Here is a 15,465-nt window from a genome sequence, read left to right on the forward strand (position 1 = left end):
GCCTTGTGTCTGCATGTCTCTGCCAGCAACATTCTCCGAAAGGAGAGCCCAGGTTTAGGACAAAGATGATGCCAGAGGTTGCTTGCCCACCAGCCTCCTATATGTTCTGCCTTCAAGGAAATCAAAGCATGTCGTGCCCTGGATTATTTTTGTTGCCAGAAAACTTCCTTAGGCTTTCCTTCCAGGATCCTGATACGTTATGACACATGGTCACTGTCCCTCCTTTCCTGGTCAGCTCCTTTGCCTTTTTCTGCTGTAGGCCTGTGCCAGAGTTCTAGGCTCTTTCCTTTCCACTTGAGTGCCTTGGACCTTCTTTCTAAATGTATTGATTTCAAAATAAGGCAGTTAGGTTTTAAGCCACTTGGGGTCCTTCTAAGCGAGTGAAAGCTATTCTCCCTGAAGAAAAACCATCATAAGAAAATCCACCTAGATTTTAAAGCCACATGATTGTTTGTGAGATAAGTTTAATTATATTTCCAGAATATAAATAATAGGAAGACTAGTACAAAATGAATGTTTAACATTTCTTCTGCTTTGTTTTCTAGCTTTTCTTGGCTATTTTATTCTTGCTTGTAACGATTGGGAATTAAAAAGTTGTCCCTGGGTCCCATTCCTAGTAGAAGGCACTGGACAGAGTTTCTCCGTGTGCTCACTGGTTTCCCTCGAAAGAAAGTTCTCTGATCTCCCACCCACTTAAGCAATGGAACATTTGAGCTCAGGTGACAGGTTTTTTTATGTCTGTGTGTGAAGGAAGTAGGGCAAATGGGTCTGTTGGCCTAACTGGTGGTGCAAAAGGGACTTTTCCAAGGTGCTGTGTATTCAGCTCTGGCTTTGAATCTGAGGGTCTAGCTATATTTAGGGGGTATTGGTTTGAAATGAAGTTACATAGAAAGCTTTTTGTCAAATGGCATATCATTGGTTACTTAATGATATATATTACTTGGGAGTCACTCTTGCTTTTCCAGGCTCTAGCACATGGGAAATCTGTTTTATGTATTCCTTTGTTGTGTCTATATATTACTTTATAGTGGCTTACTACCTGGGGAAAATTCCTGTATCCCCGTGTCTGTCTCTGTGTGTAAGAGTCACCACTTCAGTGGGTTTGGCCTCTGGACTTCTAATTTATGTGGCATTGGACTTGAATGTTTTTTCCTCTGACCTTAGGTTCTACCTGCCCTTGTGGAGATTGCAGGGCATCAGCAGCAGCACAGTTACCCCAGATGTGCTCACCTTTCTTCGCTCCTTGTGTTCAGCCCACAGGTTCTGGTCTCGGGAACCAAGTCTCTCCTCCACCGCCACCCCCAACCCCTGCCTCTGCCTCTTCTTGGCCTAGGTTGTTAGGACCTGGAAATTTAGCAGTTCATTGACTTTTTTGTTGGGAAGAGTAAAAGGTTGAGATTGTTATGCTTGTTTTTCTCTTTTAGCTTGAGACTAAATATCACTAATTGACGTGATCTTAAAAGAAGCCTGCTTTCTGCAGAAAGCATAGTCATCTTTGTAGAGCGCCACTGTTTCCTGTCTTTGTCTTTGCACTGGGTGCAGGAGGCTGTTTTCACTTTGCCACCTTCCTGCCCAGTGTCTTGTTTCCCAGATGTCGATATTACTAAGGTGCCTGTTCTGCCTCTCAGGAGCCAGTGTTTAGGGGCATTGTGGATAAAAATCCTAATCAGAACCATATATTGATTCTAAATTACCTCTCTTGAACTTGGGTTCTGGCCTAGAAATGGCTTTACCCTTCTCTGTCCCAAAACATCTGTGTTTAGCTTTTAATTAACTCCTTTTCTAACCTGGTCTAAAGTAGCTACTTAAAATTTAATGGCATTTTTCCATCTTTTGGTTTTATTTGTTCCTTTCTTTTTCCCTTCATGGTATCTAATTTCAGGCCCTACTCAGGGATAGTGGGTGGTGGTTTGATTTAGGTGGGGAGTTAGGAATCAGAGCCTCCTCTTTGCTTTTGAAACCACAAAGTAATCTTGCCCTTAACTTTGAAACAATAAAAACTTGTGCAGTGTTTGTTTAATGAGGGATCTTTTTTTTCAAGGCTTAAAAGGACCTGCTTGATTTTTGTTACCTCCAGTTGTCTGATTTCTGGGAGCCACCTCTAACCCCCCTGGGGGAGAGGATCTGTTTCAAGTTTTATTTCCTTCTCTTTGACCTACAACTTAGAACGATTATCTACTGATGGAAACATACCTTATCCTGCCACCTCTGGCAGTTGACTCTTTGTGAGCTAAGACAAAAAATAATTGACTCACGAAAGACACTTAGCCCAACACCCATGATTGGCCCAGTTCTTCTCAAGCTAGTAGTTTGGGGTGTGTGTGTTTTAAGGTAGATTTTTTAACAACTAAGGAGAAACCATACATAATAAGCAAAAATGCCTTGGAGAGTTGAGTGTTTTGGGAATGTGAACCTTACCTGTTACACATTGTGAAGTTCAGCTGTCCTAGGAAGGATGTCACTTGGAGCAAGAGGACAGGTGCTGCCTCAGTCTTCCAGTCTAATTCTTATCCCTTCAGTCAGTGTTAACACAGTGCTTCACTTGCCAGGGCTGTTTTCTTGGTGGAAACAATGGTCTGTGTTGATTTTTCTTATCTGGGTAATGGTGAATATAGTTGAATGTAGATTGAATAACGAGTCACTGCTAATCTGACAAATGTAGAGATGGAATTTATTAGAGGCAGTTGGAGCTGTTATTGCCACGCATTTATTCTGTGTATTTGTTTTATCCTCTTAGAAAACCTTGATCATGGGTTCGGGTCCCATAGACCCCAAAGAGCTTCTCAAGGGCCTGGATAGTTTCCTTAACCGAGATGGGGAAGTCAAGAGTGTGGATGGGATTTCGAAAATCTTCAGGTGAGTGTGTACCCTTTGAATTTGTTGTGAGTAGAGGATATTGTGTGTTGTAATACGACTAAAGATCAGCCCTGGGTGTTCATTGGAAGGACTGATGCTGAAGCTGATACTTTGGCCACATCATGCGAAGAGTTGACTCACTGGAAAAGACTGATGCTGGGAGGGATTGGGGGCAGGAGGAGAAGGGGATGACAGAGGATGAGATGGCGGGAAGGCATCACCGACTCGATGGACATGAGTTTGAGTGAACTCCAGGAGTTGGTGGAGGCCTGGCGTGCTGTGATTCATGGGGTCACAAAGAGTTGGACGCAACTGAACTGAACTGAATATGATTATCCTTAAGGCAGATAGTGAAGTGTGTTCCTGAGGAGTGGGAGTCAGTGGACTAGGATTCAAATCCAATTATGTTAGAACTGGTGATAGTAAAGTAGGCCCCTGGCCCTAATGGCCTCTGGATATTTGGAGAGCCACAGTCCCAAGCAAAGGAAGGAAGCAGAGGAGCCGGGTGACAGGAGTCTTGGTTTGGTTATGTCTTCTTCAGGAATCCTCACATTTTCCAGAGAAAGCGACTTAGGACTGAGTCAGTCCTGAGAGATGGTAATTGAAGGCAAAGGCTTTCACCTAGAAGCAGCATCAGACATGTCCTATGTGTGAGGGAAGCAGGGACACCCACCTCCCCAGATTGGAGACCTCAGTGCGTCTCCTCCATTGTGTTCCACTCTTCTGGGTGTTTCCACATCTCCCCTAACCCACCCCATCCTTCTGGGGGCCTGTGTGATTCCCTCACCCGGGAGCAGAATCCCAAGTTCTCAGGAATGTCTGGGCACTTGCGGATTAGACACCCTTCATTTCTAACTGCACTTCCTCTTTTACAGCCTGATGAAGGAGGCACGAAAGATGGTGAGTCGGTGCACATACTTGAACATTCTCCTGCAGACCCGTTCACCAGAAGTACTGATCAAGTAAGTGGGGACCTGGGTGACTGGGATGGGGAGATGTAGTTAGAAGTGGGGTGCTGAGGCATGGAATTCTTTGGTCATTGATGGGGGACAAGAAGGGTGGGGTGTACTCCCGAAAGAAGGGCATCACAGATCCTCCTGCCTGTCTGCAGGTTTATTGACGTCGGTGGTTACAAGCTTCTTAACAATTGGCTGACGTATTCGAAGACGACCAACAACATTCCCCTCTTACAGCAAATTCTGCTGACCCTGCAGCACCTGCCCCTCACTGTTGACCATCTCAAGCAGGTACCTTCGGTCTTTAGAATCCTGATTCTTCCTTTTTGGTTTAGCCTAACAGATGAAAACCCCACATCCACTCTGATGTGGCTGCAGTCTTGGACCTGTGAGGTAGAATGGTTAAAAAAAAAGAGGAATTTAGAATCAAGATTTGGTTCAAATCTGTCTCTTTTAATAGGTGTGTGACATGAGGCACTGTGTACATCCAAGCCTCAGTTCTTTCATCTGTAAAATGGGAGTGATTGAATCTACCTAAGTGGGTTGATTTAGAGTAAGAATATGTCTCCCAGGGCTTTATAAGAGAAAGAGTGTGTGCGGTGTTAGTGGCTGTTGAGAGACTGTGAGTGAGTCTGGGGGTGGTGAGCTCTGAGGGGGCAGCTTTTCCTCCTGTCACTTACCGTCCTGTTGCTCCCTTTCTTTGCTAGAACAACACAGCCAAACTGGTGAAGCAGCTGAGCAAGTCGAGTGACGATGAAGGTGAGGGCCTGTCCTTTCCTAACAACGTATGTGCTAGTTTTCCCAGTAAACACCCTGCTGTTAGGGCATGGCAGAATCGCGACTCCTGGGGTATGTCTTAGCTTTGATAGCAAGAGATTCTTTCCTTTTCTAAGACAAAGGGTTTTGGAGCTCCTGGCAAGGGTCATACAGTTCTGGCTTTTCTTTTTTGTATTTTTATTTTATTTATGTATTTATTTTGGTGGTGTTGGGTGTTCGTTACTGTGCAGGGGCTTCTCTAGTTACGTTGAGTAGGGGCTACTCTTCATTGTGGAGCACACGTCCTGGGCGCATGGGCTTCGGTAGCTGTGGCGCACGGACCTAGTTGCTCCACAGCCTGTAGAATCTTCTGGACCTGGGACTGAACCTGTGTTCCCTCCATTGGCAGGCAGATTCTTTATCCACTGTGCCACCAGGGAAGTCCCTGGCTTTTCTTTAGAGAAGAAAAGGATTTACATCCATCCAAGAGTTCACCCCAGATTTTATACCCAAGGTGTAATCCAGGAGCAAAGGATACTAGTTTCCTGCAAGTGAACAGTCTTGCAGCAGAGCTGCTCTCCTGATCAGAATATAGGCCTGCTCTTTGTCTGTGGGCAATGATGTGTTTGGTCCCTTTGGAAAGAGGCTATGGCTTTGGTGTGGTGGGAGCATCCAGGCCTCAGCAGGCCTAGCTGTAGTTCCATTTAGCTGCAGCAGCAAACCCTGGGAACATTTTCCAGGATAAACGATCTTGATTTTGTTGTAACTTACATTGTGTTGCCTAAGTGAAAAATATTCCCTGGCTTTCCATCCTTTTATATAATGAGCACTTCACTATTTTTGTGACATCTCAGAGTAGTTTTGTAGGGTGGTATATAACACAGAAATCCCGTTAAATCATTGCCCATCTTCTGAGTATCTGCTAGGGTGTATTGGTTCTTCTTTCAGCTGGCTTAATTACGCTGCCTTCATTATTCTGTGCTGACTTTAGATACTGAAATTGTACATTCCTTATCAACTGTGTCACTGGACCATAGTATCAGTTGCTCCCAAAAGATGTTGCTGCTGCTACTACTGCTAAGTCGCTTCAGTCATGTCCAACTCTGTGCGACTCCAGAGACAGCAGCCCACCAAGCTTCCCCATCCCTGGGATTCTCCAGGCAAGAACACTGGAGTGGGTTGCCATTTCCTTCTCCAATGCATGAAAGTGAAAAGTGGAAGTGAAGTCTCTCAGTCGTGTCCAACTCTTAGCGACCCCATGGACTGCAGCCTACCAGGCTCCTCTGTCCATGGGATTTTCCAGGCAAGAGAACTGGAGTGGGGTGCCATTGCCATGTTAGGATATTATATTTCTTCATTGGGGATGCATTGGGGTTCACACTGCACTAAGTATAGAAGTTACCGGTTTTGTGACTGTTTTGAAAAGTTGTTTTGATGTTCTACCATAATCTCGTCATTGAATGAGCCCATAATTGGAACGTTGGCCCGGAAAGAGGTCCTGTAGACAGGAGATGTTATTTGCCAAGTACAGAAGGAAAGAAAAGGCAACAAATTTTTCTCCCATGTATTTAGAAATAAATTGTTTTTTATCTTTAAATTCTCTGACCATCTTTTTTCTCTAGATAAACTGTTTCATTCATTCTAAATTGGTCTGGTTTTCAATTTCTTTTTTCACTCTTGCAACATCTAATTGATTTTTTAAAAAGCTGTTGTCACTAGCAGCATTCTAGGAAAAAAAGATTGCCTAGAAAATGCTTTTTAAAGAGGATCTAAATGTGCCTCCTTGAAATTTTGCATTAAGTTTCCCTTTAGGATGAGGTAGACTAATACAGTTTCTTTTTAAATCTAATAGCCCTTCAGATACTTGAACTCTGCCCACCTTTCTCCTGATTTTATTGTAATAAGTGGGTAGGGGAAGAGCATAGGCACGGGTTTATTCTGCCATCTTCTAGTTTTATGACTTGAATCTCCATGCAGTATGTTACATTACTTAGGCATTTCCTCTTTCTCTTACCTGCAGAACTCCGGAAATTGGCCTCAGTCCTTGTCAGCGACTGGATGGCGGTCATCCGCTCCCAGAGCAGTACCCAGCCTGCTGGTAAGCTCTTTGGCCCTTGATCCCTTGGATTTCTTTCTTTCTTTCCCACTGGGTTGTGGCCTTCCATGCCCATAGCCTGCTTTTTATTTCTGACAGTCTTTCTCTTTGTCTAAGTAAAATCCTTTTCTTCTCTGTTTTTCCACAACAGAGAAAGATAAGAAGAAGCGGAAAGAAGAGGGAAAGAGTCGAACCACCCCTCCTGAGCGACCGGTGACTGAGGTGAAGGCTGAGACTCGGGCTGAGGAGGCCCCCGAAAAGAAGAGGGAGAAGCCCAAGTCTCTCCGCACCACAGCGCCCAGTCACGCCAAGTTCCGCTCCACCGGTAAGACTGCCGTCTGGCCTCTGGAGGGTCTGTGGGTAGGCACACAGCCGGGCCTGCAGACTTCTGCCGCAGCTGTAGAAGACGGGACATTAGTGGGTGAGGCGCCACGGGGGTTTATACGGCTAGATGAAGGTTAAGGGGGCAAAGTCCATCTCCAACATCATGTCTTTTCCCTCAGGACTAGAGCTGGAGACCCCGTCTCTGGTGCCCGTGAAGAAGAATGCCAGTGCAGTGGTGGTTTCTGACAAGTACAACCTTAAACCCATCCCCCTCAAGCGTCAGAGGTACGGAGCACATTCTGGGTTCTGAATGGTCGGGGTCTGTGGCCCTGAGGGAGAAGGAAGGGGCAAGTCTGGTGCTGACGGTTCCCTTTCTCACAGTTCTGCAGCTGCCCCAGGAGATGCTGCCCCGCCAGCAGAGAAGAAATACAAACCACTCAACACAACACCCAACGCCACCAAAGAGATCAAAGTGAAGATCATTCCACCACAACGTGAGTCTAAAGTGGGAGGACGTACTTTGAATTGGGAGCCAACTCTTCATGGGAATGAAACGCTTTTCTCCATTTTCATTTGATTTATTGGTGTCTTTTGACGTGGGTACCTCAGAAATTCCCTCCATGGGAATCGTTCAGAGGATGGCTTAGGAGTGATTTGAGAGATGGACTAGGGAGGCTTGCTGCTCAGTGACTGGTTGGGGTGCTCCCAGCTGTCACGTTCGTGGGGGCTGGCTTTGTCACTTACCTGAGCTGTGATTCATATCCAGAGCCATGGCTTACCTGCCTTTAGAAGAAAGAATGACAAGAATTTCTTGGGCAAATCCTCCTACATACGCTTCCTGGTCACCTTGAGCTTATTGTATCCAACATTCAGGCAGCAGAATTTCTATTGACCAATTTTCTGCCCAGACTTTGTAAGAATAGGCTCATAAAGAGGTCTGATGATGCTATGTTATGTTTTTTTTCTTTTGCAGCTATGGAGGGCCTGGGCTTTCTGGATGCACTCAATTCAGCTCCTGTCCCAGGCATCAAAATTAAGAAGAAGAAGAAGGTGCTGTCACCCACAGCTGCCAAGGTACGGGCACTGGGCAGTAGGTGCCAGTGACCAGGTAGAAAAGGTACAGGGAAAAGAAGGGCCCAGCAGCTTGGAGCGCTTGGGGGATGCAAGAGACGTTGTCTCAGACGTAGACTGGTGGCAGCAGCAGAGTGTTGTCAGAGGTGGTCTTCCTTGACAGGAAGTGTCGGGATCCTTCCTAGAACCTGAACTGATTGCCCTGCCTTGACCTTGCCTTTCCTGTGTGCCCAGTGACTTCTTTTTCTTCCACAATAGCCAAGCCCATTTGAAGGAAAAACAAGCACAGAACCAAGCGTGGCCAAACCTTCTTCCCCAGAGCCAGCACCTCCTGAGACTATGGACACAGAACGTCCCGGGACCCCAGTTCCCCCTGTTGAAGTCCCAGAGCTCATGGATACTGGTGAGTTCAGAACCTGGATCAGGTTTGGGGGTTCTTTGAAAGGAAGGGACTGGTCTGAAATCACTTCTGCTTTCAGCCTCTTTGGAGCCAGGAGCTTTGGATGTGAAGCCAGTGGAGAGTCCCAGTGATCCTAGCCAGCTGACCCGGAAAGGCAGGAAGAGGAAAACTGTGACGTGGCCGGAGGAGGGCAAGCTGAGAGAGTATTTCTATTTTGAACTGGATGAAACTGAGCGAGGTGAGCGATCCAGTTTCCTCTGTAGGAGGTGGGGTTGAAGGACTTGGTTGGTAAACGGACTTGGTTGGGCTTACTTTCCCCTCTTGCTTTTCTTCTCCTGGGTGATAGTAAACGTGAATAAGATCAAGGACTTTGGCGAAGCAGCTAAGCGAGAGATACTGTCAGACCGACACGCATTTGAGACTGCCCGGCGTCTGAGCCATGACAACATGGAGGAGAAGGTGCCCTGGGTGTGCCCCCGGCCCCTGGTGCTGCCCTCGCCCCTCGTCACCCCTGGAAGCAACAGCCAGGAGCGGTACATCCAGGCTGAGCGGGAGAAGGGGATCCTTCAGGAGCTCTTCCTGAACAAGGAAAGGTGAGCAGGAGTGGGGTTGCTCCCTGAGGTATTGAGCCCTTGAGGTAATCAGAAGGGGGTGGGGGTTAGGAAGAAAGTGGAGGGCCTGAGTAAATAATTTGACTGTCATTCTTTTACTTTTTTCTATCGCCTGCGGCATTCCTGACAGCCCTCATGAGCCGGATCCTGAGCCCTATGAGCCTATCCCTCCAAAGCTCATCCCCCTAGATGAGGTGAGTATTGCATGCTGATGGAGGTTGTGATTGTTAATGCCTCTTTCATGTGAGACAGTCTCTTCATTCTTTGTTGGTCCCGATTGTCCACTTGTTCTTCCAGGAATGTTCCATGGATGAGACCCCATATGTTGAGACCCTGGAACCTGGGGGAGCCGGTGGGTCACCTGATGGAGCAGGTGGTTCCAAGTTGCCTCCCGTTCTGGCTAATCTTATGGGGAGCATGGGCGCCGGGAAGAGCCCGCAGGGTCCTGGAGGAGGGGGCATCAACGTGCAGGAGATCCTCACCTCCATCATGGTACGAGCCTCTCTCCTGCCCCTCTCCTGCCTCCCTTGCTCTTCACTCCCCTTCTGCTCGCCTCCCCATCTGCTTGCGCCTCAGGGTATTACCCTTCTTCTCTGTTGACCTTGTCCTCAATGTCCTTGCCTTACAGGGTAGCCCCAACAGTCACCCCTCAGAAGAACTGCTGAAGCAAGCAGACTATTCAGACAAGATCAAGCAGATGCTGGGTAATGCTCAGGGCCAGCCCCTGGGCCTGGGCGAGGGGACCGGCAGTGGACTTGGGGGAGCTCGGGTGTTGAGGGGAAGACTGGATAGAGAGTGGCACTATGCCAGGTTGGTGGGAAGGGCTGGCTGGACGTGCCTAAGCGGGAGGACATCATGCCGCTCTTCTCGAATTCTCTTGCTGACTGCTTCACTCCTTATTCAACAGTGCCACATGGACTCTTAGGCCCTGGTCCGATAGCCAATGGTTTCCCACCTGGAGGTCCTGGGGGCCCCAAGGGCATGCAGCACTTCCCCCCTGGACCTGGGGGGCCTATGCCAGGTAGGTGGAGAGCAAGCGGTTAGAAGGGGCTTGTCTGCTGGATTGGGCCTGGTAACAGCGCAGGGTTGACTAGACCTGGGGGTGGTTTAGGTTGGGAGATGGTGGTCCCTAGGTATAATTCAGGTAGCTGACCTTGTCTCTCCCTTTTTTTCCCCTCCTAACAGGTCCCCATGGAGGCCCTGGGGGCCCTGGTGGGCCGGTGGGTCCACGTCTCCTGGGTCCTCCACCCCCGCCCCGGGGGGGTGACCCCTTCTGGGATGGCCCGGGTGACCCTATGCGGGGTGGCCCGATGCGGGGCGGGCCAGGACCTGGCCCTGGGCCATACCATAGAGGCCGCGGTGGCCGAGGAGGAAATGAACCTCCCCCTCCTCCTCCTCCATTCCGGGGGGCCAGAGGAGGTCGCTCTGGAGGCGGACCCCCAAATGGACGAGGGGGCCCTGGTGGGGGCATGGTTGGCGGCGGTGGACATCGTCCCCACGAAGGCCCTGGTGGTGGCATGAACAGTGGCAGCGGACATCGTCCCCATGAAGGCCCTGGCAGTGGCATGGGTGGTGGGCATCGCCCCCACGAAGGCCCTGGTGGTAGCATGGGTGGGGGGCACCGCCCCCACGAAGGCCCCGGCGGTGGTATGGGTGGAGGCAGTGGACATCGCCCCCATGAAGGCCCTGGTGGAGGAATGGGTGCTGGTGGTGGCCATCGGCCCCATGAAGGCCCTGGACACGGGGGACCCCATGGCCACCGGCCTCATGATGTCCCTGGTCACCGAGGCCACGACCACCGAGGGCCACCCCCTCACGAGCACCGTGGCCATGATGGCCCTGGCCATGGAGGAGGGGGCCACCGAGGGCATGATGGCGGCCACAGCCACGGAGGAGGTGAGTTTGCTCCCTGTCCCCCACATACAGCTCTTGGTGTCCCGTACAAGTTTCTGGGAGGCCTCACTACTGGGGGTATGTCAGGCAGGACATGAGGTCACCTCAGTCCCAGTTCCCAGCATCCCCTTTTGCCTTTCTCCCAGGCCCCCAAGACTAGGTCTCTGAAAGACGGCGCTCAGGATGCCTTGGACTGGGGGGGTGAGTGGCACTGGCCTCTGAGCCTTCCTGTCTAACGACCCCATCCTCATCCCCACAGACATGTCGAACCGCCCCGTGTGTCGGCATTTCATGATGAAGGGCAACTGCCGCTACGAGAACAACTGTGCCTTCTACCACCCGGGCGTCAACGGGCCGCCCCTGCCCTAGGCCCCCGCCCGCCCCGCCCTGTGGACTGCAGCCTTGCTCCTTCCACTCTCTTATGGCTTCTGTGAGGCCCATTTCCCCTTCCCCCAGCTGATGAGGAGCCGGCCCCTCAGTGCCCACACGCCTGGGTTCTGGGGGTTTTCTGATCACTGGTGCGCATCAATGTACATATTTTCCTCCAGTCTGGGGAGGAGAGAGACTGGACACATTCTGTACCCTGGACTGCTGAAGAGGAGACCCAGTTGGCTTCACTCTTTGAGGAGTTTTGCCCTGTATCCCAAGCCCCTTTCCAGTATTGCCCTTCACGCCTGAGAACCTAGAGCTGGTTATCCTGGAGAACACCTCTGCTCTCCTGCTGTGGGTCTTCGACATGCACAAGGAACTCTGACGTGGGATCAGCTGCACTTATGAAATCCTCCCAGCCACGTTCATTTCCCCATGGGTGGGGATGTAAAGGGGTACCGTGTACCCCACTGCACTGAGAGGGCTCAATCAGGCTGGATTTGAGTTCTGGAACACATCGTCCCCACCCCTCCCCGAACACAGGCTTTTTACATTGAGTCCTTTCTCAAGTGAGACTTTTGCAACCTTCAAGGACACTCAAGTTTTGCGCCTTGAGTGTGCTAGGTTCAGTGATGGCAGATCACACCTGCAGCCCGTGAAAGTTGTAGCTGGCAGAGGTGAGGCCATGGTGGTGGTCCACCCTTGCCTACAGCTCTTTCTGGAAACTGTAAAACAGTGAGACCAGCTTTTCATCAACTGAAGCCTGGCATGCTGGGCCTGACAGTCACACTACATGCACTGCCTCTGGGAGTGAGCGTGCTCCTGGTCCCCACCTGGAACCTCGTAGGTGTGAGGCCTCCAGCTCCCTTGCCCTGTCAGCCACCTCTGAATCCCCACCAGGTGCCTTCCTGGGTGGATTCGATAAGATGACCTGCCCTCTCCCAGTCCTCTCCTTCACCCGTCTCAGCATCAGTTGTTTTCTATGAAAACAGTGGATTGGTTAGGTTTTGTGCAGGGTCTTGGGTTAGAGCCACAATGGATTTGAGGATGAGTATTTTCTTTTTCTTTTGGTTTTGTATATTTTGTACATTAATAATAAACAGTGGAAAGAGAAGTATTTAACCTCCGGTGTGTTTGGACTCTGTTAGAAACCATTATTAGCTGTGGTCAAAGGTTCATCAGTACCTCTGGAGTGGTTTTCAGTCCTTTGTTTTTGGTAAGTGAAACACGGGTGAAGGAGTGCTTTGACTATAAATACCACACAGGGTACAGGGTAGGTGGCGTGCAGTTCAGCGTTGGGGAGGGCAGAGCTCACAGATCACCCACTGCGGGAGGTACAGGCATGTTGAGTCTAGTTGATTCTAAGAGCCCTGTGACTAGCTTAGGGGAGGGATAAAAGTGAAGAAGGAAAAATCCAAGAGCAGTTCCTAGGGAGGGAAGGAAGGAAAAACAGGTGGATTCTTGCAAGACGAGCAGCTCCAGTGGAAAAATTTTAGAGTGTAGACAGCTTACTCCCGCAGCTCTGCAGTGTAGAGGGAAACAGGCCTGCTGCTAGGTGTAGACTGAGTTATTTTTAGATCTTAAGGCTAGGTATTGAGGGCGTAACTGATGGAGTAAGATTCCCAGGGATGGTAATTCCCTGGTGGTCCAGTGGTTAGGATTCAGTAGTTTGACTGCTGAGACCTGGGTTTGATCTCTGGTTGGGGAACTAAGATCGTGCAAGCTGCGCTGTGCTGCCAAGAAGAAAAAAAGTATATTAAAAAAAAAACAAAAACACTCCTAGGGAGACAGGAGGCATGAGGAGGATTAACTTTAAATAGGAAGTTCTGCTATTCTATATTAGATTACATTTTGCAGGGAGAGGGAAAAGGAGGGTGGGGATTTGGGGCTATAGGTTGAGAACAGTGGTTTCCAACCTTTCAGCATCATTGGAATTGGGAATGGGGTTCAGCAAATTTTCTGATTCAGTATGTCTGGGATGAATTCCAAGATTCTACAGTTCTAACATATTCCCAAGTGTTGCTGATTGCTGATCTGGAAAACACTAAAAGGACACAGCCCTAGAACACAAGTTTCTTGGCTGTTGTTTCCAGGATTGGCCACAAGAGGACAGCAATTCCCTAAACGTCACACGTGCCACCTGCACTGGCTTATTTTATCCTTTTGCCCCTTCTTGGGAGAGTGTTCAGTCATCCTATTGCTCTGTGCACTGGGAGAGGACCTGAGAAGACATAATACAAGGGCCACGCTAAGAAATAACTAAGTACACAGCTCAAGTGAAAAAAAGTTTAAAATTCTTGTGCTTCTGGTTCCATCGACTGCCTGCTTCTCCCCTTCTTCCATCTCCTGCAACAGGCCACAAAAACCTTTTAAGAGAACTCCTTTTTTTCTATTTTAAAACTAAATTCAGCTATTTTTCTTGCAAATTCTCCATGAAAATCCAAAATAACCTGTCACTTGAGAGTTTCCTTTTTTAAGGCAGGGAGAGAGCTTGAGCATCTGGTCCATGTCACTGTACCCACGTACCCATTTCTGTTTCTCTGAGCCTTGCTGACTCATTTGAAAAGACCCTGATGCTGGGAAAGATTGAGGGCAGGAGAAGGGGACGACAGAGGATAAGATGCTTGGATGGCATCACCGACTCGATGGACGTGAGTTTGAGTGAACTCCGGGAGTTGGTGATGGACAGGGAGGCCTGGCGTGCTGCAGTTCATGGGGTCGCAGTCGGACACGACTGCACGACTGAAGTGAAGCCCTGCAGACACATCTCTCCTTGTTTCAGGTGGTCTGTTCCTCCTCTTATTCCATTTCCACCCCCAGCCCCAAAATTACCTTTTAACTTTTGACTCCTCTGTCAACCCTTCCCTAAGCACACTGGTTCCATCTCCAATTCTGAATCACCATTATTCTTCCTCCCATTCCTGCTCCCAGGCAGTACACCTAATGTTGAAAAATCATGAAATCCTACCATCTTGGCCTAGTACAAATTACTAGCACTGATTCAACATTCACAGCTGGCTGGCAAACTTCCTAACTCCTACTGACTCTCTGGTACCAAATCCTCTGAGAAAGTCAGCCCCATGCCAAGTGAGCACCGCTTCTTCTCTTCACCTGAAAATATCTGCATTCACGTTATCTCCCTTCCTTTCTTAGAAGAGGGAGGGTATCTTCTCCTGCCCAAAGGAATATCTAACAGCACTCCTGGCATCTCCTCTCCCTATCACCCCCCACCCACCACTCTACCCAGCAGCCAGAACAATTTTGTGAAAATTCACACTCCTGCATACACTCCGATGGCCTTCTAATGCTCCTAGAACCATATCCTAACTCCCTATCAAGGTGTGTAAGGCCTCATGTGTCCTAGCTGCTGCTCAAGCTCTAAGCTCAAGCCATCTTCCAGGACCAGCTCTTTCCAGCTTCTGAGCCATTGCACATTCTGGTCCCTTCCATGAAGGCTCTTTCTTATCCATCTAGTTGGTTCCTTGTCCACCTACAGGCCTTGTCTTTAGTGTTACTTCCTGAGAAGTCTTCCCTTATCACTCACACTAAAGGCGACCCTACCTTCCACTCTAACACCATTTCCTGTGACAAACTCCAAAGGCGCTACTGTGCCCATTTCTGCTTCTTCACCAAGCCTTGCAGGCACAGCTCTCCTGTTCCAACTGACCTCTTCTTCCTTCTTATTCCGTTTCCACCCCCACCCCCCAAATAACCTTGTAACTTCTGACCTCTGTGTCAACCCTATCTTTGCATTTCTAGCAAACTCTGGGTGCTGCTGCTGCTGCTGGTCTAGGACACGTTGAGAACCATGGTCCTAGAGCAGCTAGTTCAAGCATCTGAGCTGCTGCATCAGCACTGGCCTCACAAGGGCCACTTCTCACGTACCCAGGCCTCCTCTGAGTTCTGCACGGCCACGGCGCTCATGGCCATGGTGCTCCTCCCTGGCGTTCCCCTTTCCCACTGTATTGCTGACGTGACAGTCTTCCCTAAAACACCTGTCCTGGCTCTTGTGCCCCCTGAGGACTCATCCTTCGGTCACCTTGTCCACACTGCCAAACGTGTGGCGTTGTAGATTCTAAGTTGCCTTGAGCTCAGAAGAGAGAAAGATTACCTAGAATCTGATGATTTGGCAGG

General features: G+C 49.2%; 1 protein-coding gene across 2 annotated transcripts in view; it reads left to right on the forward strand.

Moving 5' to 3' along the window:
- The window catches only part of PPP1R10 (protein phosphatase 1 regulatory subunit 10), a 37,873-nt gene extending 25,420 nt beyond the window's left edge, over positions 1–12,453 (forward strand). For both annotated transcript variants that reach the window (XM_086369536.1, XM_086369535.1), the window contains exons 3-20: positions 2,738–2,856; positions 3,732–3,818; positions 3,968–4,103; positions 4,520–4,571; positions 6,589–6,666; positions 6,815–6,988; positions 7,167–7,272; positions 7,369–7,481; positions 7,961–8,061; positions 8,317–8,461; positions 8,538–8,696; positions 8,805–9,051; positions 9,200–9,263; positions 9,367–9,561; positions 9,698–9,773; positions 9,977–10,090; positions 10,255–10,965; positions 11,222–12,453. In XM_086369536.1, coding sequence (XP_086225662.1) covers positions 2,750–2,856; positions 3,732–3,818; positions 3,968–4,103; positions 4,520–4,571; positions 6,589–6,666; positions 6,815–6,988; positions 7,167–7,272; positions 7,369–7,481; positions 7,961–8,061; positions 8,317–8,461; positions 8,538–8,696; positions 8,805–9,051; positions 9,200–9,263; positions 9,367–9,561; positions 9,698–9,773; positions 9,977–10,090; positions 10,255–10,965; positions 11,222–11,331 — 2,775 coding nt within the window. In that variant the 5' untranslated portion in view covers positions 2,738–2,749 and the 3' untranslated portion in view covers positions 11,332–12,453. The remainder of the gene's footprint in view (positions 1–2,737; positions 2,857–3,731; positions 3,819–3,967; positions 4,104–4,519; positions 4,572–6,588; positions 6,667–6,814; positions 6,989–7,166; positions 7,273–7,368; positions 7,482–7,960; positions 8,062–8,316; positions 8,462–8,537; positions 8,697–8,804; positions 9,052–9,199; positions 9,264–9,366; positions 9,562–9,697; positions 9,774–9,976; positions 10,091–10,254; positions 10,966–11,221) is intronic.
- The last annotated feature ends 3,012 nt before the right edge of the window (positions 12,454–15,465 follow it).

The sequence above is a fragment of the Bos grunniens genome, chromosome 23 (assembly GCF_055505025.1).
Source record: "Bos grunniens cultivar Pamir isolate PY7600 chromosome 23, Bosgru_T2T1.0, whole genome shotgun sequence".
In the NCBI taxonomy this organism is placed as follows: Eukaryota; Metazoa; Chordata; class Mammalia; order Artiodactyla; family Bovidae; genus Bos; species Bos grunniens.